This window comes from Aphidius gifuensis, linkage group LG5, assembly GCF_014905175.1.
Source record: "Aphidius gifuensis isolate YNYX2018 linkage group LG5, ASM1490517v1, whole genome shotgun sequence".
Classification (NCBI taxonomy): Eukaryota; Metazoa; Arthropoda; class Insecta; order Hymenoptera; family Braconidae; genus Aphidius; species Aphidius gifuensis.
The window spans coordinates 18,215,002-18,240,139 of record NC_057792.1 but is presented as its reverse complement, the minus strand read 5'-3'; the positions used below and the strand labels follow the sequence as shown (position 1 = coordinate 18,240,139).

The 25,138-nt window shown below is 25.9% G+C and overlaps 4 protein-coding genes across 6 annotated transcripts; 2 read left to right on the top strand and 2 right to left on the bottom strand.

Moving 5' to 3' along the window:
• Nucleotides 1-180: 180 nt before the first annotated feature.
• Nucleotides 181-4,503, bottom strand: LOC122858070. Its single transcript, XM_044160742.1, has 6 exons — nt 4,149-4,503; nt 3,466-3,970; nt 3,057-3,150; nt 2,338-2,927; nt 993-2,256; nt 181-504 (listed from the first exon to the last, which is right to left on the bottom strand). Exons 1-6 carry the CDS (start codon nt 4,193-4,195, stop codon nt 443-445), a joined length of 2,562 nt encoding a protein of 853 aa, XP_044016677.1. The 5' UTR covers nt 4,196-4,503; the 3' UTR covers nt 181-442.
• Nucleotides 4,504-5,462: 959 nt separating this feature from the next.
• Nucleotides 5,463-10,883, top strand: LOC122858148 (sodium/potassium-transporting ATPase subunit beta-2-like). The gene is made up of 4 exons (XM_044160863.1): nt 5,463-5,848; nt 8,664-8,804; nt 8,886-9,005; nt 9,080-10,883. The coding sequence occupies exons 1-4, from the start codon at nt 5,698-5,700 to the stop codon at nt 9,643-9,645; spliced, it is 978 nt and encodes a 325-aa protein (XP_044016798.1). The 5' UTR covers nt 5,463-5,697; the 3' UTR covers nt 9,646-10,883.
• Nucleotides 10,884-12,068: 1,185 nt separating this feature from the next.
• On the top strand, nt 12,069-22,032 carry LOC122858035 (putative uncharacterized protein DDB_G0282133). 2 transcript variants are annotated; one of them, XM_044160660.1, is made up of 7 exons: nt 12,069-12,520; nt 12,696-12,748; nt 12,825-19,274; nt 19,446-19,469; nt 20,668-20,919; nt 20,991-21,372; nt 21,488-22,030. In XM_044160660.1, the coding sequence occupies exons 2-7, from the start codon at nt 12,743-12,745 to the stop codon at nt 21,589-21,591; spliced, it is 7,218 nt and encodes a 2,405-aa protein (XP_044016595.1). In that variant the 5' UTR covers nt 12,069-12,520; nt 12,696-12,742; the 3' UTR covers nt 21,592-22,030. The 2 variants fall into 2 exon arrangements, with proteins under 2 accessions (XP_044016595.1, XP_044016596.1); XM_044160661.1 differs by lacking the exon at nt 19,446-19,469 and having other exon boundaries at nt 12,070-12,520; nt 21,488-22,032.
• A 106-nt stretch (nt 22,033-22,138) lies between these two features.
• LOC122858078 (threonine--tRNA ligase 1, cytoplasmic) lies at nt 22,139-25,138 on the bottom strand. Of its 2 annotated transcripts, none has more exons than XM_044160752.1 (3): nt 24,959-25,138; nt 24,427-24,510; nt 22,139-24,342 (listed from the first exon to the last, which is right to left on the bottom strand). In XM_044160752.1, the coding sequence occupies exons 1-3, from the start codon at nt 25,013-25,015 to the stop codon at nt 22,345-22,347; spliced, it is 2,139 nt and encodes a 712-aa protein (XP_044016687.1). In that variant the 5' UTR covers nt 25,016-25,138; the 3' UTR covers nt 22,139-22,344. The 2 variants fall into 2 exon arrangements, with proteins under 2 accessions (XP_044016687.1, XP_044016685.1); XM_044160750.1 differs by lacking the exon at nt 24,959-25,138 and adding an exon at nt 24,803-24,952.

Sequence of the window (25,138 nt, the reverse complement as noted above, 5' to 3'; positions counted from 1 at the left end):
TTGAGATTTCAATTTAGTAAGTTGTTGTTTTCACAAAAGAATAGTTTTAAAAAAAAATCAAAAAGTTTTTATTACTATTTAAACTCTTAGACATAAAAAAAAATATATTTCCTTTTTACTTTATGATATTTAAAATAGAGTGAAATTAAAAGTCAAATGATATTTATTCAGCGTTTGTTATTCATTTTATTTTGTACATAATTTTTAAATATTTACATTTTATAAATGATCGTTATTATCAAGAAGACTAAATTGCAAATTACTTGTAAATCAAAAAGATGAATTAATAAAAGGCAAACGAATATATTCACATTTATTTAAATGATCTGCTAGGAAAAAAAACAAAAATATATTTTAAATTATCATTATAATTAGTACGAAACTTGCTGTTCTGAGATTATTTCTATAATTTTAATACTATGACTCAATATTGAATCTTGAATTACTTATCGTTGCTTGAAGATTCTCCTAGTTGATTCACCGAATAATCAAGTCGATATTGGGCTGAAAATATAATTTAAAATAGCATTTAATCAAGTATACTATGACGATAATTAAATATCAATTTTAATTATTATTAAATTTAAGATAATAATTCATAAACACAATTATAAAATGACTTTAAAAAATTACCAGTGTTTAAGTAGTGTTTGATAGTTATTAAATTTAATTATAATCATATTAAAAATTAATTAAGTAAATCATATAAAACTTGAAGCATGAAATAATCAACATTAAAATTTGTTGCTTTTATTTTTAAATAGAAGCATGTCGATTGACTCTTATGGACAAATTAATATTTAAAAAATCTAAAACTATCAAAATTCTTTCAAGGAAAAAATTAATTTCTAAGAAAAAATTCGAAATTTAGCGTTTCGAATTTTTTAATCTAAAAAATACTATGAAATTCAATTAATATGTATAAACTAAGACCCAAAAATTATAAAAAGAACTTTGAAATAAAAAAAACAAAATATAATTTGTATATTTACCTTTTCTAGTTAAATCTTCAATTTCCTTTTCTTTGCAATCAGTTGCAACATGTGTCAAACTTCCACAATTATGACAAGAAATTTTAGTTTGTTGTACAGTATGTGTAAAAGTTGGTACAGGTGGTGGTATATATGCTTGAGCTGTTGGTGGTACAATACCTGTTGCTGTATTTGATTGTGTATTTCCAACAACTGATTGACCTGGATATGTGTACATAATTTCTCCATTTTGTTGATAATTTGTTGGATAGTTGGATGGTCGTGGTACAGTATGTGGATAAGTTGAATAAATATTTGGTCGTAATGAAAATTGTCCAGGTGAACGAAAACCAATTTGTGAATACATTGGTTGACCACTTATTGAAAATGCAGGTACACAATGTGACATATTTGGTAATCCACCATTCATAATATGATTTTTTTGTCTTCTCATGTGTGAATTTTTTTTATTATTTTTTGTTCTTTCTCGTATTTGTTGAATATTTGATTGTACATTTTGCATTCCCGTATGAACTTGTGTTAATTGAGGTGGTGCTTGAATTGTTGAACATACATTGTGTTCTGTTGTTACAGAATTATCAACACCTAAATTTATTTTATTATTTGACGTTAAGTGTGATGAAGTAGTGGTTGTTGTTGTTGTCATTGGTGTATTTGTTGACCATGGAGCTACTGGTGGTGTTTCTGGTGGTGAACGACTTTCTGAACTATCAGAACTACTACTTTGTGAACAATGTCGTCCACTTGCTGGATCTAATTGTAATGATTGCAACTGTGCCAGACAATACATATGTTGACCAATGCATTTTGGATAATGATTTTGCATGTTTCCAATGCTTTTTGTAAAACAAGCATAGCATGGCATTCCAGGAGTACCCATTGTAACACTTGGTGGAGGTGGTGGTGGTGGTATATACACTGGTATTTGTGATGAATCTGTTGGTAACATTGCTGGATAACGTGGACGAATATTACTCATGTGTCCATGACTATGATGAATAACTGGTTGCTGTTGTTGTGATGGTGGTGGATTATACATTGTTGATGGTGTCCAATTATCATTTGATACACTAACAACACTTTGTAAATGTTCAGATTCTGGTAATTCAATTTTATTATGATGAATAACATTTTGGGAATTATCATATCCAGCACGATGTAAACTACCATTTGTTGTTTGATTTTTAATAATATTTCGTAATTGACCAACTGCATTTGGTGTAAGACCAAAATCTTTTAAATCTTCATCACTCATTTTTCTAAACTGTAAAGAATAAATTATTATTATTATTACTATTAAATTTATATATTTAGTTGATAAGGAACAGAAAAATATTAAACTTACTTCTTCAAGAGAAAAATTTTGTAAATTTCCTTTAGAATTGGCTGATTTATCTTTTGAAAAATCAGTATTTATATTATCACGAAATTTTGGTAGTTGCTGATGTTTATTAGATGATGCTTTTTCATTAGATGATGAGGAAGATGATGATGAGGATGATGATGATATTGGTATACTTAATGAATTTGATGTTTTAGTACTACCACATGGTATTGTATCAGAATTATTTTGTTCCAATTGACTAGAAACATTTCTATTTGTTGTTAATTGTTGATTAAAAGGTAATTCATTAATTAATGGATTAATATTAGGATTTAAATTATTATTTAATAAGCTAGTGGTATTTGCTGTTGTTGTTGTTGTTACAATAGCATGACTTGATGGAACACTTTGATTTTCAAAAGATGGCTTGAAAGGAGTATTGTTATTACGTCGTATTAATGGTGAATTACTACGACTTGGTAAACGTGATTGTAATGGTGATTCTTGACGATCAACTTGAAGGGAAGACGGACAAGTAAATATTTCTTCTGGATAAACCATTTGATTAGCCATCATCATAGGATTTGGCCAAGAGTTTACAGGATTTATTGCTAGAAAACAAAAAGAAGAAAACATTAAAATTTCGATATTTATTTAATATAGGTATGTTGTCAATGAAATAATTTAAATAAATATTTTACATGTTAATGTTTACTCCCACAATTTTAGAATAAATTTACCTGGATATGGTTGCATTAATGGTGATGGCATGACACAGTTACTTGGTATTTCATCAATTGGACGGTCACTTGGAACTGCACAAGATCCACAAAACTATTGAAATTAATAAAACAACATATCAATAAAATAACCTACACATGTTAAAGTAGAAAAATAAATATAAACACACTGTGTTTAGTAAATATTATTTGTTTACTCTTGAATTTACTAAAACTTGAAATAAATAAATAAGCTTTGTATTTTAAAACCAATAGTGAGACATGTTGTTATCAAACAATAAATCAATGAATAATTTTAATTTAAATCATGAATAAATTAAGCTTCAAAATTAATTCTCTATGTTTATCTTTGATAAATAATTGTCTAAAAATTAATCAATAAAATAATATTAAAAATATAAATTATTACTTCAGTAGATTTGTTGGTTGAATTAATGATTGATTTTGAAAAATTTAATCTTGATTGTTCCTCATCTTGTAGTTTTTGATAAATATTACCAATTGTTGATTTTTGTTCAAAAGAAAAAGCAGGATGATTAAGTGCCATTGTAAATAGTAATAACAATTCTTCAAGTGCCTGTTCATCTTGATTACAATCACCCGTTCCACTTGATACATTTGTTATTTCATGAACACTATTATTCAATAAACATTTATAATGTACAAGAGCACAAGGATAATTATTACCATGCAATAGTGCCATGTAAAGTACAAGTTTACGTCGTGTTTTTGTATCAATTAAACCAAGATTTGATAAATCATTGAGTTCTGTTGTATTATTTGCACGGTGTTCGGTATCACGAAATTCATTATAATCACGTTTTCCAATATCTTCAATATATGTACCCAAATATCTTACTTCAAAAGGTAAACACATATTCATCAATGTACACATTACATCAATGCGTTTATAACTGAAAAAAAAATTATTATATTAAATTCGAAATACATCTACATCATGATTTATCATCTAGACACTTGACTCTTTTGTAAAATATATTTATAATAAATTAATAAATAAAATATGAGTCATTAAAATTGAGTCAAGCATTTGCATAAATTTATTATTAAAAATAAATAATATTTATTTACCTAGAAAGCTTCCGAAACCATGACACAACATTCTCTTGAAACACCATTGCCAGGCAACATTGATATCACTTGGGCTAATTAAAACACCTGTATAATAGCTTGGATGCTTCAATGAACAATAAAAAAAAAAAAAAAAAAATATATGTATTTGCAATTATTGTTCTCTTTTGAGAAGTGACTGTAAACAATCTCCAATAATTTTGTTATTGACTGTTTAATCACTTTAAATTTACAATCCAATTGTCATAAATAATAATAAATTCCTAAATTGATGTTTTTACATTACACTTTACAATTCACATATGTAATCTAATTTTGGGAGTCCCAATTCACCAGTGCAAATTTTAGCGATTACAATTTAGAGCAATTTTATTCCGCCAGACGGCTAGTTATAGTGTTTTTTTTTTTTTTTTTAATAAAAGTTTTTCACACCGAAATTTTCTATGGAAAAAAGAAAGAAAATAGAAATGGAAAAAAAGAGAAATAATTAATTATTAAATCTATTTTATTTAATTATATATCATTAATTATTTTAATGATCATTAATTTAAATAAAAATACTAATTATTCATATCATCAAAAAGAAAAAGAGTTTTATTCGCATGACATTGCGCAATGTGCAGTAGAATTTCTTATTTCTAGTTATTTCAACGTTTAAAATTCACCTTAAAATTCAGAAGGTGTCATGGTGGATTATTTATTAAATAACCGCGAAATTTTAATTTTAAAATTCCATCCATTCGATATATAGAAAAAAATATTTAAAATATAAATAAAAGCTTGATCATTAAACTTAATAATTTTTAAAAATCTAATTCAACATTTTTATAATAATGAATTAACAATTTATCAAAGACAAAGCTATAAATTTATTTATTAAACTTAAAGAAACAACTGTCGATCAAAAAATCAATAATAAAATCAATATAAAAATTGTATTGTCTAATTGCAACAAGCTATCTTCATGGCAATTAAAAAATAATAACTAATGACCTTGTTGATTTGGTATAAAAGTATCCTTTAATTATACGTTACGATCTTTATAAATTTTAATTACAAACAAAATAAATAAATACCAAAAAATAAAAAATTTAAGCATGCTTTTTTTAAACACACCATTTTTTGGATCAAATAATTTTTTGCTGATTAAAATAGCTTAATAATAGAACATGAAAAATATATATTTAGAGGTGATCTGGACTCTGGAGTGTGAGGTGAGTGGCTCGGTGGGGGATCCAGTAAATGATGATACAGTCACGCGCCGTGTATATATTTTATTCACTATATATATATACTATATGTATTTATATGCTTATATATAGCAGAGGGGAACGCGAGGTGAACTCGATGAACAACTCCAAACACATACTCCAGCTAACGCCTTAGTCTGCCTCAGTCAGACTAAGTTTGACTGTACACAAAGTGACTAAGCTTACAATTGTTTAGAATAGTTCAACGCTATTTTTTAATATATATATATATTATTAAAATAATCAATTTTTGATTTGTTTTTATTTTGTATCTATAATATTAATATAATTTTTTAAAAATGGTTGCAAAAGATACGAAAAAAGAGCTGACAACGGAGTCAATAAACCCATACGGGAAGCCGCCCAATCAAACTAAGGCTCAATCAATTAAAAAATTTATTTACAATTCAGAAACAGGTGCATTTATGGGAAGGACAGCAAGTAGTTGGGGTAAGCTTTTTATACAAAATTTATAGACAAATAATTTTTGTAAATTTTAATAATGAGAAATTTTTTTTATATTAAAAACGCCATGTTGACCTGTTTTATTTATTGATTTACCCTTATGGTTTTCTTGTGGTGGTGGTTTGTTGCTTAAATAACAAAATTTTTTTTTTAACTATACCTTATGTCCTTTAGATAGACAAAAATGCTATTTTAATTTTAACATTGTCAATAATAATAAAACCACATTTTTATAATGAATCATCAAATTTTTTTTTTTTTTTGTTTTCTTGATTATAATTTTTAAAAAAATCAATAAAAAAATTATTTTTAGGTATTAAAATTTGTAAATAAAAGCAGTTGTTTGTAATAACAAAAAATAAATTAAAAATTAAAATTATAAAAAGTCAATACAGCTATAGATTTTGAATGAAAAAAAAATCAATCGTAATAAGAGTTTTTTGTTATTAAAATACCGTAAATTTTTGGAGCTCTAGTTGTGTTATTGATTTTTTTTTGTGTTGATGTTTTTAGTAGCCACTCATGAATTTATATAGAAATATTTTACATTATATTGATGACATTAAATTCATTATTTTCAATCGATTATACAATTTATTAATTTAATTATGATAATGATAAGTAAATATTTAGATCAAACAAAAGGAGATTAAATTTATAACTGTCGTTGGAGGTAAAACCAATGACAATAAAATTTGACCTACTATTTTTCTCCAAACTTGTTTATTTTAAAAATATATTTTTTTGTTATTTAATATTTATAATTATATGTTACATAAAAAACATGTGTTATTATTGCAAATTGAAAATGAAATTTATTGCTCATCAATTATTGAAAAATTATTTTACATATTTTTCTTCAACGAAAAATTAAAAAACATTTTTATGTATTTGTTATTTATAACTGAAACTATAAATATAAATAAATTTTTGAGTTAATATAGAAATTTATTTATGCAATATTTTAACAACAAATTTAGTCTTCATTAATTAAACAATAAAATTATATTTTTTTTTTATTTATTAATTACATTTTTAGGTAAAAAATTGATACATTTTTTTTATTTCTTATTTTATGTTTTATTTATCTTTTTTTTAACAACAATAACACCTAGTTAAATAAAGTTTTTTTTATATTATTTATTTACAAAAATAGAGCTTTAATTAGGTCTTTTTTTTTTTAAGTTTTCTTATTGATAAAATAAGTATTTTATTTTTATATATTCATCTGTATCATTAGCTACATTCTGTATTGTAACACTGGCACACCCAAGCATGCGCAGTTATTTTATCATAAAAATATTTTTTTTTCTTCATTGTTATTAAAAATATTATTTATTATATACAATATAATTGTCCATTGCATATTTTAATTAATAAAAAAATATCAGTTAAAATCTTCATACGAAAAAAAAAAAAAATATTAATTTTTTTACAACTAAAAATTTCTATTGATTTTATAAATTAAATTTTAAATATAGATAATTTAATTTTATAAAATTAATGTAAATAATGAAATATAAATTAATTGATTTATTATATATTTAAAAATATTCATTATGTTTAAACAAAATTTTTACTATAAAAAAAATATTTTTTCGTCATTTTTATATTAGATTTAAAGTTAAAATATTTAGAAGATAGTAAGAGGGTTATTTATGACCCATAGAGGGTGGGAGAAAATTTTGGTGAATCGATTTTGATATTCTGGCAAGTCAAGAGAAGTCATTGAAGGTCATCCGAAAATATATAATTGCTTAGAATCATGAAAGTCAGGGAGAAATATTTTGTTGAATTATCCATAAAATGAGTCATTTTAAAATCACCACAATTTTCAATTTGAAAAATATACTGTCTATACTTAGAAACTGAGTGAATCGCCCCTCAATAAATATATAGCTTTGTAACTTTGACCTTTTATTATAACAAGGAGCCTTCATAAAGTATAAACCTAAGGGATTTTAGACAGAGGGCATTTTCAAATCTCTGCATTGATTTATGAATCATCATCATTTATTATAGGCAAAAAAAGAGGGATGAATTTCTTTAAGTAATTATTTACAATTACTTATTTAATTTAATTTTTTTTATCATTTAATTTTCTTATATTAAGTATAAAGCAAAATAAAAAAATATTTAAAGGGCAGATGGTCATCGTTCGATATCCTATATTTGCAAAGGGGTGGCAGACAGTTTATGTTGAAAAAAAAAAATACCCCAACGTAATTTATCAGCACTCCTTTATCACGAAACTAAAGTGATAAAAAACAAAAAAAAAATTGAAATACTTTGATTAATGTAATTAACAAGAAAAGGTATAAAAAATTTCAAACTTTTTTTTGTTATTTTTATATTTTATTCCAAATAAATTATAAATAAAATTAAATAAATGATATAGTATTGTAAATTTTTTACACGAGATAATCATTTGTAACATTGAAAAAATGTATTTCAATATTAATTTCAAGCTTATGTAATATAGCAATATTCCATTTAGGCCAATTGACCTCGTTGTAAAAGCTTTGTGTAAAAGGATGTTTGACAATTACCATTCAGGCAAATAAAACTATATGTAGGTGTGTTATTATTCATTTAATTTCAAGGTGATACAATAATGTGATTTTTATAATTTCGCAAATGTACACGAGTCATTTTAGTTGATATAAAAAAAAAAAAAATCCTTAATTTTAAATGGTATTTTATAAAAGTTTTTCTGGTACCTAAAAATATGTTAAATAAATTTTTTATATCTTAAAAATTATTTATTTGTAATTTGTATTTTTTAATTGTTTTGTTTCAGGTAAAATTGGACTTTTTTATTTGATATTTTATGGTGTACTAGCTGCACTAGTTGCTGTTTGTTTTTGGGGATTCTTCCAGACATTAGATCCACGTATTCCAAAATGGCAACTTGAACGTTCAATTATTGGCACAAACCCTGGTAATAAATTTTTCATATATATAATTAAAAAATATTATTTAAATTTAATTTAACAATTTTTTTTTTCATTTTTTTAAATAGGTTTGGGATTCCGTCCAATGCCACCAGCAGAAAATGTTGAGAGTACTTTAATTTGGTTCAAAGGAAGTGATAGAGACAATTACAAATACTGGGTAAATTCATTGGTGAAATTTTTAGAAGGTATTTAATTTTTATATAGATATATAATAACTATTTATGTATAAATAATAATATAATTTTAATTATTTAAATAGAATACAAAAAACCTGGTTCAACACCTGGTAGAGGTGCAAATATAAAAGATTGTGATTACACTAGACTTCCAGGACCTGGACAAGTTTGTGTTGTTGATACACGTGGATTAGGTACATGTACAGAAGAAGATTTCTTTGGTTATCACAAATCAAGTCCATGTGTATTTTTAAAATTAAATAAAATTTATGGATGGAAACCAGAATTTTTCAATACAACTGAAAGTTTACCAGATAAAATGCCAACATCTCTTAAAAGTCATATTAATAGTTTAAAAGCATCAAATCCACGTGCATTAAATACAATTTGGGTATCATGTGAAGGTGAAAATCCAGCTGATCAAGAAAATATTGGACCAATTAAATATATGCCATATCAAGGCTTTCCAGGATTTTATTATCCTTATGAAAATTCAGAGGGTTATCTTAGTCCATTAGTTGCTGTTCAATTTGAACGTCCTCGAACTGGAATATTAATTAATATTGAATGTAAGGCATGGGCCAAAAATATTAGACACAATAGACATGAAAAAGTAGGATCAGTACATTTTGAAATTTTAGTTGATTAAAGCTAAAGATAATTTATAGCTTCAGTTTTATTGTCTATCATTGTAGATAAATATTTTTAGATTGTGCAAAAAAAAAAAAAAAAATAAATACAAAAAAAAAAAGGTAGTTTTTTCGATAATCCAAACATTATTCGCAAAAATATCATTAGAAAATTTTGAATATAGTTAATGGCAATTAAGAGTTTGTTAAATAACATTTGAATTTAAAAAAAAATCGATAATATTTAATAAATATTTATCAATGAAAGATGATTTTTTGAAAATTAATTTGTCTTTTTTATAAATTTCAACTATCACAGGTGTTTTACTGATAGATAAATTCTCTGTCTTGTAAAACATCATGTAAATTATCATCTCAAAAAATAAAAGAGTTGACTGTTATTTAAGATGAAATAAATTGTCGAATAAACATGCCATAACTTGCATCAAGCTTTTGTAAAGCTTTTTTATAATAATTGTGTTGATCATTCGTATTGTTATATATTTTACTTGATGTTTCAAGTAAAATTATTACGTACTATAAATTTAAAACAAGACAAAAACTACACACACAATCTCGAAGTAGTTAATAATGCAAAAATAAAATAAAACTACCGTTTTAATGCAATTGGTAATTATTAAAAAAAATTCATTTGAACACTTCTACATAAATATTCAACTATTAAATAATCAATACATTCATATATTAAAATTTTCTATCGAAAAAAACATAACTCCAATTGCATATAGTAAATGGAAAAAATCTGAGTCAATTTTTTAAAATTAAACATTAATTTTTATAACTCAAACTATGTTTATTAAAGAATAATATTAATAATTTATTGATCGATACCAATGAATAGTTAAAAAAATATAAAAAAAATACATTTACTTCCAAAAATTTGAACTGATTAATTGTATAGCTAATAATATAGCTTTAAAATTGTCAATCATCATTTTTAATTACTGACCAAATTAAAAATCATGTACGAAAAATATACAAGTTCATTTTTTTTTTTTTCTCAGAGCCAAAATTTATTACAGTGTAATTAATATTCACGTAAAACTAGTCTATTATCGTACAAAAAATAAATTTATAACGAAAAAAAAAAAACGAAATGAATTGATTAATCCAAATCAGATGATTGTTCACGGGTAAAAAAAAAAAAATACAAAGGTTGAGGAGGCTCAGGTCTACACAAATTAGAAAAGCAAAAAGAAAAAAAAACAATATTTAAATCGAAAAAAAAAAAAACAAATAAGAAGTGTTCAAATTTGCCTTTTGATAAATGTAAAATAAAAATGTTTACATCAAACAAGCCTTTTTTAATTATCATAACAATTGTAATTACAAAAAAAAAAAATAATTAAACAAACGGATATATGATAATATTTTGAACATTTAAAATATTAAAAAATGAGATGTGATGATTTTGTTTTAAATTGAATGGTATTGTCTCTATATAAATATTTATAACTACTTATAATATATGTAGTTATTGTTAAATTAATGAAAAAAACAAATTTAAATAAATAATTGATTGTACTACTGCCATAAAATTCAATAATTGATAATCAACAACCGACTTGAAAAAAAATATTATAAAATAAAAATATATATGATATAATGTATACAAAATAATTTGATAGTAGACACTTATAATAGTATATATATATCTAAATAAAACATTGAAATGAAAATAAAAAAACTGGGCTTACAAATAAAAAATTTCTGGAACAAATTTTGATATTTTATTTGTGTATTTTTTTTTTGTTTAAACTATTATTTATTTATTTATTTACAATAATAATAATTGTTATTTTATAGAAGCAATATTAATTTGTCTAGGATATGGATTAATTAAATATTTTTTTGAATATATATTGACAAGTGGAGAGACAATTATCAAGCTGCATGATGGAGAAAAAATTCTCCGTATTTTTAAGCAAATTCTTCGCTATTTTTCCTATTAAAGTTGACATAAAATATGTAATTTTTTTTTATCAGGTAATTTGTTTTCTTATCTAACTCGTAAGTATTTAAAAAAGTGGTGTAAAAAAAAAAAACTGTAGCCAGGTTTCCACTTTCCAAGTGTGTTTATCCCCAGAAACAACTAGATATTTAAAAAACAAAAAAATTAATTTATTTCTCTCGGTGGAAAATCATTATATATACACAAAATTTAATTAGTTTTTTTGATGGTAGGATTATTAGATAGGATACTCATTAAATTAATCAGGTTAAAAAAATAAAAAATTTAGGAATAATTTTGATTTATTGGATGATCTCAGCCCCACCTCTTTTTAATCTGGTAAGAAATGATTTTTTACCAGTAAAAAATATAAACAACAGTAAATTAACATATTTGGCAGTGAGAACTTTCATTTTTATTAAAGTATGTGTGTAGCTTGTGTACATATACAAGAAAATAATAATTTTGTATTGAATGTGTGACGTGTACATAAAGTGTCGATGTGTCTGCTGTGCAAAGTATAAAGGAAAATATATGCAATAACTTTCACAATTGTCATTTTCATTATGTGCAATATTTGATGGTTTTATTTGTTTTGTGTATATATATTTTTTTTCTTTCTAAAATATCATTCCAATGTGCTTTATCATAAAATAAATAAATTATCTACAATTAAGCAAACAACTTGTTTTTTTTTCTTCACTCAGTAGTTCCATTATTCTGAGTTAAAAAAAAATATGTCTGCTTTAATCTAATCAGCCATATTTTTACATCTAAATAATTATTAAAAAGTGACAGCAAAAAAAACAACTGTATACATTGCTCAATAAGTGATAGCCAATAAAAATATATTATATATTTTATAAATAATGAATTTTCGTATTGTGTCATCAAAAAATTGTACCACTAAACACAACTCTTAGGTAAGTCAATGTTTTGAGTATAAAAATTATTATTTTTTCATAATTTTTTGCAATCTCATTATGTAAAAAATACATATTCATTTGATTACATTGATATATCAAATAAAATCAAGTTCAAAATTTTATAAATTAAATTTGTTTATAATATTATCAAAATATTTTTTTCTTGTTCAAGATTTATCAACTGCTGTCAACTATTCTGCTTGAATAAAAAAATCAAACATGAATGTGAGTAACATGATTTTATAAATTAAATATAATTATTGATAGTTGAATTAATTGATTTTATTATTTACATTGTTAGAATCCATACCGTGCTAGGCCAATGAGACCTCGCATAGATCAGACATCAGTGCCAAATTATGGATTACAAAATAATAACATATGGCCTCCAAAAACTGGTACTCAAAGTGAAACATCACCAAGACTTGATGGTGTTTATCAACCTACCCAGCAACCTATAATGAATCAACCTCAAATATTTAATGTACGTGATGATAATGTGGGTGGTGGTGGTGAGGATGATTCATGGAATTGGGACAATGGTAATACTGAACAAAACAATGATGCATGGAATTGGAGTATTGATCAACAACAATCAGTACAATTACAGCCACATAATCCATTAGCTTTTCAAAAAAATGATAATAATTTCAATATGAATAGTAGTAATCGTCCTGCTCAAACACCTGCTCGAGTTCCATTGACAGATAATGTATCTAATGTTGCTCCAACTTCTGAGGTGACATCGGGCCATTTAATGGGCCAGCCAAGTTGGTCCCCAGTTGAACAGAATAAAAACTTTGTTCATGCAAATGCTACATCAAACACTTTTAATAATCAGAGTCATTTACAAAATGTTAATCAACAAATGGTAGAAAAAAATATGCAACCACCTGCTCATATACCTGCTCGAGTTCCATTGACAGATAATGTATCTAATATTGCTCCAACTTCTCAGGTGGCATCAAGCCACTTGATGGGCCAGCAAAATTGGTCTCCAGTTGACCAGAATAAAAACTTTGTTCATCAAAATGCTATGAGTAATCAGAGTCATTTGCAAAATGTTAATCAACAAATGATAGAAAAAAATATGCAACCACCTGCTCGAGTTCCATTGACAGATAATGTATCTAATGTTGCTCCAACTTCTCAGGTGGCATCAAGCCATTTGATGGGCCAGCAAAGTTGGTCTCCAGTTGACCAGAATAAAAACTTTGTTCATCAAAATGCTATGAGTAATCAGAGTCATTTACAAAATGTTAATCAACAAATGGTAGAAAAAAATATGCAACCACCTGCTCAAATACCTGCTCGAGTTCCGTTGACAGATCATGTATCTAATATTGCTCCAACTTCTGAGATGACATCAAGCCATTTGATAGGGCAGTCAAATTGGTCTCCAGTTGAACAGAATAAAAACTTTGTTCATCCAAATGCTACATCAAACACTTATAATAATCAGACTCATTTACAAAATGTTAATCAACAAACAGTAGAAAAAAATATGCAACAATCTGCTCGAATTCCATTGACAGATCATGTTTCTAAAATTCCTCCAACTTATGAATTGACATCTAGCCATTTGGTACGCCAGCCAAACTGGTCTCCAACTGAACAGAATAAAAACTTTGTTCATCAAAATGTTATGAGTAATCAGAGTCATTTACAAAATGTTGATCAACAAATGATAGAAAAAAATATGCAACAACCTGCTCAGATGGAAATTCCATTCACAGATAATGCATCTAAAGTTGCTTCAACTTCTGATATGCCATCGAGCCACTTGACACACCAGCCAAGTTGGTCTCCAAGTGAACAGAATAAAAACTTTGTTCATTCAAATGTCACATCAAACACTTTCAGTAATCAAACTCATTCACAAAATATTGATCAACAAATGGTAGAAAAAAATTTGCAAAAAAATGTGCATGCTTCGAATGCACATATGGAATGGTCACAACCAAAACTTATTTCCAATGAAACAAATCAACAATTTAATGTAAATTATCAAAATTTAAATACAGAAAATTCAAATAAAAATCATATTGAAAATATACAATCAAGAAAAATGAGCTTAGATGATGATAAAAACCAACAATTAAATAAACAACCTGGTAATACAACACTAGACAATGTTCATTCCACTGTTTTACCAGAAGAAAATTTACACAATCAATTTAAATCATCTAATTCTTCACAATCTTGGCAATCTAATACAACACAACATTCCAAGCATGAATCAAATGACAATGTATTAAATCCAAATTCAATAAATTCTTCTAAAGATTTTAAAAAACCTGAATTACCCTTTGATGCAACAACTTTAAAACCAGCTGTTAGCCAATTTAATCAAGCTACTCAACTTACAAATGATATTCATGGGGATTCATTGAATAATACTGTTGAAGTATCAACCAGTCACAGTACAATAAATAGTGAAGAAACCATGGAAAGTAGACAAAATATTAATACATATACATCAATTACAAATCAACCAAGTCATTATCAACAATTTAACAATTATATGCCTGAACAATGGGCTTCTAGACACGAAATATTTGACAATGAACATGATGAATTTAAAAATAAATCATGTCCACCTCCGTATGATCATTCAGAAGCTTCAAATGCATCAGAATTTTTACAAGATCAAGAAAATACTGGTGTTAATGATGTTAATAACTCCTCCAAAACACCTCCAACTATTGGCTCAGGCTTATTCGAACCTAGTACTTTTGAAAGTACAAAATATGTCCGTTCACATCATGAACCTAATCATGACCCTTTTGATACTATTCAAAGGTCAACTTATGAATCACAAAATCTGCCTCCGTATAGTTTTTATCCCACACCACCTTATCCAGCTGAAGGATCTAATGATGCAGAAAATTTGCCTGATGTTAATAATCAAAATACTGCGATTGATTCTTCAGTAACAAATTCATTTCAATCAAATAGTCAATATCCAATAGTCAATGATAATATTCCTTCTACTGGATTTGATCAGTGGTATAATCAAACTGAATCCGAAGCAAGAAAGAATGAATGGTCTCATGTGCAATCACAACTTGGATCAAAAAAATTACCAGTAAATTCAACTGCAGAATCTTTGGAAAATATTCAAACACCAATTGAAATTGTTCGTCCATCAGATATTTCACAACAAAAAATACAAGATAATTCATCTTCATTAACAATAACTGATACAAATAATCAAATTGAATCACAATCAGTCGCTACAAAAACTATTAATAATGTTCAACCAGCATTGTCATATGTAAATTCAGCTGATCATCAAAAACAATCAACAGATGATTATGAATTTGCATCAAATGACAGAAATACATTTCTTGAAACTGGTGAATTAACAGATTCTCATCATGAATCTGATTCAAAAGCACCAAGTCCAGATGACACTAATGACGAGGTGACAAATGATATTCCTTTTCGAAGAGAAGTACCTGGACAATCAAGTTCAACAATACCACAAAGAAATAGTCCAACTGGTGGTAAACAATATAATCCATTGACTTTAAGTTTAGCTGATCTCAAAAGAAATGAACCATTTGGACATGATATACAACAAATTCGTGATGTTCCATCTGGTCAAGAGGGACCTGAAAATTTAACATCACGTGATAATGATGTGCCTGAACGTAGAGATGATCCATCTGGAAAAGCACGTTCATTACCAATGCCACCAAGAAATTATCCATCAAACGAAATGAGAAATGATCTACAAAATATTTCTCAATTACAAAAAAAACAAAAAGATTCTGATAATGATAATGATAGCAATGGTATAAATACACTAGATGTTAATAATACATCTTCAATAAATCATCAAGGACGTTCAGGTATAATGACATTAAATGATAATTTAAATAATAATTATGAAAGAAATAGAGTTGTAACTGGTTCACAAGAAATAAATATAAATACAATACATGATCAAACAAATGATACACGTCAAAAACGTGAAGAAGCAGTTGGTGCATCAATAACAGAAAATAAAATTATTTCAACATCACCAAAACGTAAAAATTCATATGACGATAGAGATGATGATGAATCTGGAATAAGTCAAGATGAATTAAATCGTGAAAATCAAAAAGAAACAAGTCGATTAAATGAAAATCGTTATGATTATGATAATAGAAAAATTAATAGAAATTATCATGATCGTGAACATGATGATTATGATGATGATTATTTTGATGAACGTAATCGTAGACAGTATGATGATCGTTCATATCATTCAAGAGATGATTTGGATAATAGTGATATTAGATATAGAGATAATGAAAGAAGACTTCGTGAAAATTTAGAAAGACCATTGAGAGCTGATGATATCATTGTTGATGAAATTGAAAGACATTATAGAAGACGAGAAGAACGTTATAATAATAATAGTCAAAGAGATAGACAAAATAATATAAGACGTCAAAAAGATATGCCAAGCAGAGAATATGATTCACGTTATTCAGGAACTCGTCAAGAATATTCAGATCGTGGACGTAGAAGAGATGATAAAAGACGTTATTATGATGATTATGATAGTCGTGAAATGAGAGGAGGTTATTTAGATGATTCTTATGCAAGAAGTTCTCGACCATCAAGTAGATCATCTTATAATGATCGTGAACGTGATTATTATAGAACAACAACAAGAGATCCTTATTATAATTTTGGTAATTATGGATATGATTATCAGGCAAATTACATGGCGTATATTGAAAATATGCGTCGTCAAAATCCTGCTGCTTATACAGAATGGTACAATAAATATTATAGAAATCAACAACAACAACAACAACATCCACATCAACAACATCAACAATTTGTTAATCGTGATGTTACAAATTATCATGATGATCGTGGAAGTGTACATTCTGGTAGAAGTTCATGTGATGATAGAACAACAAATGACAAACAAACATTAGGTGATTTATCATTAATTGAAGATACTAAAAGTATAACACGTATGACACCAACAAAATTTTCAACATCACATGGACAAGGTACATTTTCAATTGGTTCATTATTACATGTACATCCAAGTTATCCAGCTGATGGTGAACGTGCACGTGTTGATTTAATATCAATAAATAATTTATTAATAAATGATAAAGTTGCTCAAGATTTACGAGCATATCCAGGACCATTAATAAAAGGTGTTACACATAAAAAAACAATAATTGATTATTGTGAAACACAAATAAAAAAAGCACTTGTTAAAGATGATTTAAATGATCCAGCTTCATATGTTCTTATTTATCAATTAATGATAACACTTATACAACAAAATGGTAATGTTGTTGGTGTTGATATTGCAACATTATTATTAAAAAATAAAGAATTATATCCTTATAATGTTAATGGATATAATCAAGTATTAACAAGACGTGAATCTGTTATTTCACAAAGATCAAGTGGTACAGGTGGTGATGGATCAATTTATAAATTAGGAAATGAAATTGAAACAACAATAAAATCTAAAAAAACAATTGAACAAATAACTGAAGAATTTCGTAATACATTATTATATGGTCTTGTTCAAGAAGCATTAGAATATGCTATGAATGAAGGTCTATGGGGACATGCATTATTTTTAGCAAGTAAACTTGATAAAAGAACCCATGCATCAGTAATGGCACGTTTTGCAAATAGTTTACCTGCTCAAGATTCATTACAAACATTGTATCAATTACATTCTGGTAGAATACCAGCAAGTGTTACATGTATTGCTGATTCAAAATGGGATGATTGGCGTCCACATCTTGCTATGATTATATCAAATACATCAGCAAATCCAGAAATTGATTATCGATCAATTATTATACTTGGTGATACATTAGCTGCACGTGGTGATTTATATGCAGCACATTTTTGTTATTTATTAGCACAAATTGATTTTGGAATGTATGAAAGTTCAAATAATAAATTAGTATTAATTGGTGCAAATCATCATAGTAATTATACTGAATTTGCTAATTTAGAATCAATTATGTTAACTGAAATTTATGAATATGCTAGAAGTCTTAGTGATCCTGGTTTTACTATTGATGGTCTTCAATCATTTAAATTTGAAATTGTTAGAAAATTAATTGATTATGGATTTTTAAAAGAAGCTTTCCTTTATTTAGAACAAATTGCTATTAAAATTATTAATGAACCATCAAAATATAAAAAATCATTTATTAATGATGTATATACTATGAGTGATCGTGTTAAATTTCATGATCCAACTTATAAAGATTCAGCTGATGATATGTCATTAAATTGGATTAATAATTTACAAGAAATTATTCAAAGATTTGAAAGTAATGATGAAGTTAATTATGAAGATAATCATCATATACAAAATCAAGATGCTAATAATTATGAAATTCAGCATCAACATTATCAACAACAACAACAGCAACAAGATGAACAACATTATCAAGAAGAACAGCAACAGCAGCCACAACAACAATCACAAAATCAATGGAATTATCCAAATAATCAATTGCAATATGATAATACAGCTGAACCAGTTATGGAAGCTTCAACTACTGATATGCAACAAGAACAATGGATATCATCTTCACATGCAAATGTTCAAGATACTTTTAATGCTGATCAAAATATTCAATCTGTAAATCAAAGTCCAGAACACAATGCAAATCAATATAATCAATGGCAATATAATCAACCAGTTCAAGCCGACGTTGATTCTAGATCAGAACCAACAAGTGAATGGAACTATGAGGTAAGCTTTTAGTAAATTTTCTATTTTTTAAATCTAAAATTATACCATTATTGTTTTATTTTTTTTAATTTGAATAGAAAGAAATTGAAATAATTAATATATTTTTTAACTTTATATATTTATTTTATTTTTTTTATTCATGCTTACATTTTATTTTCGTTGTTGGAAAAGGAAAAAACAGCGGCTCCAACAAAAGTAAGTATTTCTACATCAAATTATAATTCAACTAATGAATCTTCATTGGATGAAATGATGACACAGCATCCCGTGAACATGTTACGTCGTCGTAAAATAAATAATGAAAATATTTTGATAAATTGTAAAGCAAATTCAATCAATAATGAAAATAATATTAATTCATCAGTTGAAAATAAATATGAAAAAACAAAAAAAATAATTAAATATCCAAAATTAACAACAGATTATCCAAAAATTGATGATTTAAAAAAACTTAAATTAACAAAAAAAATTGATGGAAGATTTATCAAACCACCATCATCATATCCAATTGAATTTAAAATGTGTAAACCAAAATTAGACAAGCCCATTAATGAAATTACCAATGACAATGAAAATACAACGGGTAACAATAATATAAATATAAAATCAGATTTAGATATTCAAATGAGTCACTTAACACTTGATCATCTATCAACCTGTTTACCATCAGTACCAATTAATTCAAAACCCATTAAATTAAATAATAATGATCAAACATTTAAAGAATATTGTAATTTTGATGAAAAAAAAATTGTTAGAATTGCACCTCATATTAGAAAAAAAGATGTTATTTGTGATACTGTTGATGCATGGGCAGCTGATGATTTGAAGCAACAAATTCACAAAAAATTAAGATACAAACCAATTATATTTGATGGAACATTTAACATTGATACTCCATTAAAAAATCATAAAAATATATCAAAAACATTTGACATTGATGCCCCAATAATTGATGGTTAATTTAATTTTAAAAAATTAATAATAATTTCATTTTACAAACATGATAAGTATACTAAAAATTGGTGTAAGAAAGCATAAATATAATCAGCATATTAAATTAATAATATGTTATACAAAAAATCATGGAATAAAGCTGATTAAATTCTATTAAATGTTTTTATTTTATTCAATTATAAAATTACATTTTTCATTGAAGAAGAGAAATATTATTTTTTTATTTTCGTTTTATTCAAAATACAATTTATCATTATTGTAAAACTTCATTTAAAAAAAAATATAATAATAATAGTTATTGTATAAATACAGTATTGAAAAAAATATATATATATATGAAGTTTTAAATAAATAAAATACTCTAATAATATCTATGGAAATTATAATATTTTTATTCAAGTAGATCCGCGATGATTATTCGAGTTTTTCATTACAGCCTCAATCACAAATATCAATGGGGCCTTCTCGTGGCAAGCAGTATGATCCCTTAGAAGAACTTGATTTATTGGATAAGCCAAAAACAAATATCAATACAAAAAATGATAATTCAACTAAAAATAATGATAAACAAATTGATAAAAAAAAATCACAAACTGCTGATGGTGGCTCATGGTTCAATGGTTTATTTAGTAAACTTTCACTTAAACCAAAAAATCAAATGATCCTACCAGACGACAATAATCCAGCGGTAATTATTACAAAAATTTAATTAATAATACCAATTAAAACAAAAAAATATGAATAAATTTTTAATTGCAGATTGTATGGGATTCAGTTGCACAAAAATGGAAAAATAAAGATGACAATGATGATAGTGGTTCTTCGAATGTAGCTCCACCACCACCAAAAGCTAAAAATATAAATTTACATCAAAATTCAACATCAATTATTGAACAAAATACACCAATTAAAAATGAGCCGATTGAGGATCATTCAGCAATGATTAATAGTTCAAAAATAGTATCTAGTGGTAATATGTTTAAACTTCAAAAAGGAAGATCAATGCGTGCTAATTATATTGATGTTATGAATCCTGGTGGTAATAAAAATAATGGATCAAATTTAATTGTTCCAACACCAGCTACATCACCAATAACACCAATGGCATCATCATCACCACAACTTTTTAATCCTTCTCCAAGTAAGTACCATATAATAAATTTAAAAAATTAATATAAATAATAATTAAATATTTAATTATCATTCAATATTTAAATTGGATTAAATTTAAAAGAATATAATTGTTAATTTTTCAGTAAACAATACAAACACACCGATTAATTTTTTAACACCAGGAATGATGCCAATTCCAAATAAAGAAAATACAACACAAGAAGGAAATTCTAATCGACATAATTAAATTACAATAATTGAATAATAAAAATAATTAAATAGTCATAATAAATATTGACAAGGATATGGTAAAATTTTTTTAATATGTAATTTAAATAGACTGAGTTAATTAATAGTTAACTCTTTGTTGAAATAAAAAAATTGATAATTATACAAAGATTTAAGCATGAGCAAAATATTGAATATAAAATAGGCCAATTACGTGAACATAGTTAAGAAAAATTTAATTGCACTTCTATAAGTAATAAATTCAATAATGAAAAAATAAATAATCAAATATTTTTTGTTTTTTTTTTTTTAAACTACAATCAATTATTACTGTGAAGTTAATCATAAAATCAAATAATGTTAAATTTGATTTATTGGATTTTGTTGTATCATCGGTTCTTGTTTATTATTATTCTATTGTTGATGATAAAATATAAATGAAAATATCATAATAAAAATAGTGTTATTTATTTGTTAATATTATACTTAATATTTGCAGGTAATTTTAAAAATAGCTAGACCCAAAAAAAAGGTTTCATCAATTTTAAATTAAAAAATAATAACAATGTTTATTTTTAGTAATTTTTTTTTTTTATTGAAAATCAAATGATTGGTACATTTTATATAGAAATATTGTTTACAAATTGCAAAAATATTTAATCAAGCTTTATAGGTGTCGAAAAAAAAAAAATAAAAAAAAAAAAATGCATGGTAAATAAATAAATTACCTAGAAATGCAATGAATTTTTTAAATAATTAAAGTCAAAAGAAATTAAAAATTTTCTTCACAATTACGATCTTTTGTAGTCTGGAATTTTTTGAATTTTTCAACAAGTTGATCAGTAGGATGTTCACCATGAACAATATTATCTCTTGTACGTACATTAACAGTACCAGCACTTTTTTCTTTTTCTCCAACAACAAGAATAAAATTAAATTGTGCAAGTTGTGCATTACGTATTTTTTTATTTAATGTATCACTATGATCAATATCAACTTCAGCCATAAAACCAGAATTCCATAATGTATCTTTAACTTGAGATGCATAATCATCAAGTGATGGACCAACTGGTATAACCATAACTTGTCTTGGTGATAACCAAAATGGCCATTTACCAGCATATGATTCAGTTAATATTGCAATCATACGTTCAACTGAACCAAGTATAGCACGATGAATAATAACTGGTCTTGATTTTTCACCTTGTTCATTAATATATGATAAATCAAATCTAATTGGTAATTGAAAATCAAGTTGTATTGTTGCACATTGATGTGCTCTTTTTAATGCATCCATTATTGTAATATCAATTTTTGGTCCATAAAATGCACCATCCTGTGGATTTATTGACCATGGTTCACCAAATGCATTTAAACTATCTTCAAGTGCTTTTTCAGCTTGATTCCATACTTCAATATCACCAAGATATTTTTCTGGTCTTGTTGATAAACATAGATTAAATGTAAAACCAAATACAGTATAAACATGTCTTAAAAATTCCAACGCACCAATCATTTCACTTTTAATATGTTCAGGTGAACAAAATATATGTGCATCATCTTGTTGAAATCTTCTTACTCTTGTTAAACCAGTTAATGCACCAGATAATTCATTACGATGTAAAACACCAAAATCAGCCATTCTCAATGGTAATTCTCTCCATGAACGTATACGATTATCAAATATCATACAATGACCAGGACAATTCATTGGTTTTAATGCAAATTTTTCTTTTTCAACATCAAATGAAAACATATTATCAGCATAATGTTGCCAATGTCCAGATGTTTGCCATAATTTACTATTATATATATTTGGTGTAACAACTTCTTGAAAACCACGTTTTTTATATTCATCACGTATAAATTCAATAAGTGTATTATAAATATGTGCACCACGTGGTTGGAAAAAACATGAACCAGGTGATAATTCATGAAAGAAAAATAATTCTTGTTCACGTCCAATTTTTCTATGATCACGTTTAGCAGCTTCTTCTTGGAATTTTTCCCATTCTTTTAGCTGTTTTGTATCAGGAAAACTAATTCCATAAATACGTTGTAAACTTTCAGCATCAGCTTTACCTTCCCAATATGTTGATGAACTTTTTGTAACTTTAATTGCTTTAACTTTACCAGTATGACGTATATGTGGACCACGACATAAATCAATAAGTGGTCCACAACGATAAACAGTTGTTGTTGGTGTATGTACTTTTTCATTTAATATACGTATTTTAAATTCATTATATTTAAACATTTCTAATAAATCATCTTTTTTCATTTCTAAACGTTCAAATGGTTGTTTTTCTTTGACAATTGTTTTATATAATGTTTCAAGACATGGAAAATCAGTTTGTCCAATACCACGTTCACCACCAACAAACATATCATAATAAAAACCATTATCAATTGGTGGTCCATAACATAAACAACCACCATAAACACGTTCCATTGCTTCACCAAGTATATGAGCACTTGAATGCCAAAATACTTGTTGACCATCATGACTATCAAATTTCATTAATTCAAGTTTACAATTTGTTTCAAGTGGACGATCAAGATCCCATAATTCATTATTTACTTTAGCAACAATTGTATTATCAGCAAGACCTTGACTAATTCCTTTTGCAATATCATATGGTGTTGAACGCCATGATTGAGCTGGAATTTCTTTTCCATCTGGTAAAGTTACTGTTATATCTTCTGGCACTTTTGCTGCAACAGTTGCATCATACTCAGCTTTCAATTTATCCCAGAGTGCAATTCTTTCCTGTTAATTATTATTAACAATATTATTTAACAATAAATTTAATAATTATAATAATTAATTAAAAGTAAACTCATTTAAAATTACCTGAATAAATGCAGGCCATGGTTTCATTTCAGCAACTGCATTTTTATCAACAGCTCCTTTTTTATCTTTACCCTTCATCTTGGCCTGTAACGTGATTAAAAATTAAATTAAAATTTAATATTTAAACTACTCCCCCTTAATCATCATCAACAATATCATTTTTTCTTTTTTTTTCAATAAAAAACAATTGCAATACAGGTGTATTTAAAAATTCAGGTCAAAATGAAATTTAAGGTTATGATTTCTAATATTGATTAAAGAAATTTGTGTATGTATTAATTAACTTGTTAATCCCATAAAATTATTAAAAAAGTAAATAATCATCAACAATATCTCAATAAAAGGCAACAAATTGTGAAGATTATTTATAACAAACCCAAGCATGTTTCCATTTAACACCAGATTGTATTAAACCCCGGTATTTCAATATGTTAATCATGATTCAACTAAATTTTTTTTTTCTAACAATTTAGATATTTTAAAGTATAGAAAAAGGATTTTATTTTTTTTATTAATTATTACTGTTTCGTGCCTTATCATTTTTTTTAATATCGAGTTTTTCAACAGCAGTAACAACGTCGTTGTTCATGTTGATTTAATTATTGTTGAATAATTTTTTAGAGCGTCAGTCAATTTAACTTTTGGAGAGTTTTGGAAAAACTGCGGTGCACCTGGTTCCATAAACAAACTAGTTGTTTCTGGTAATAAATCG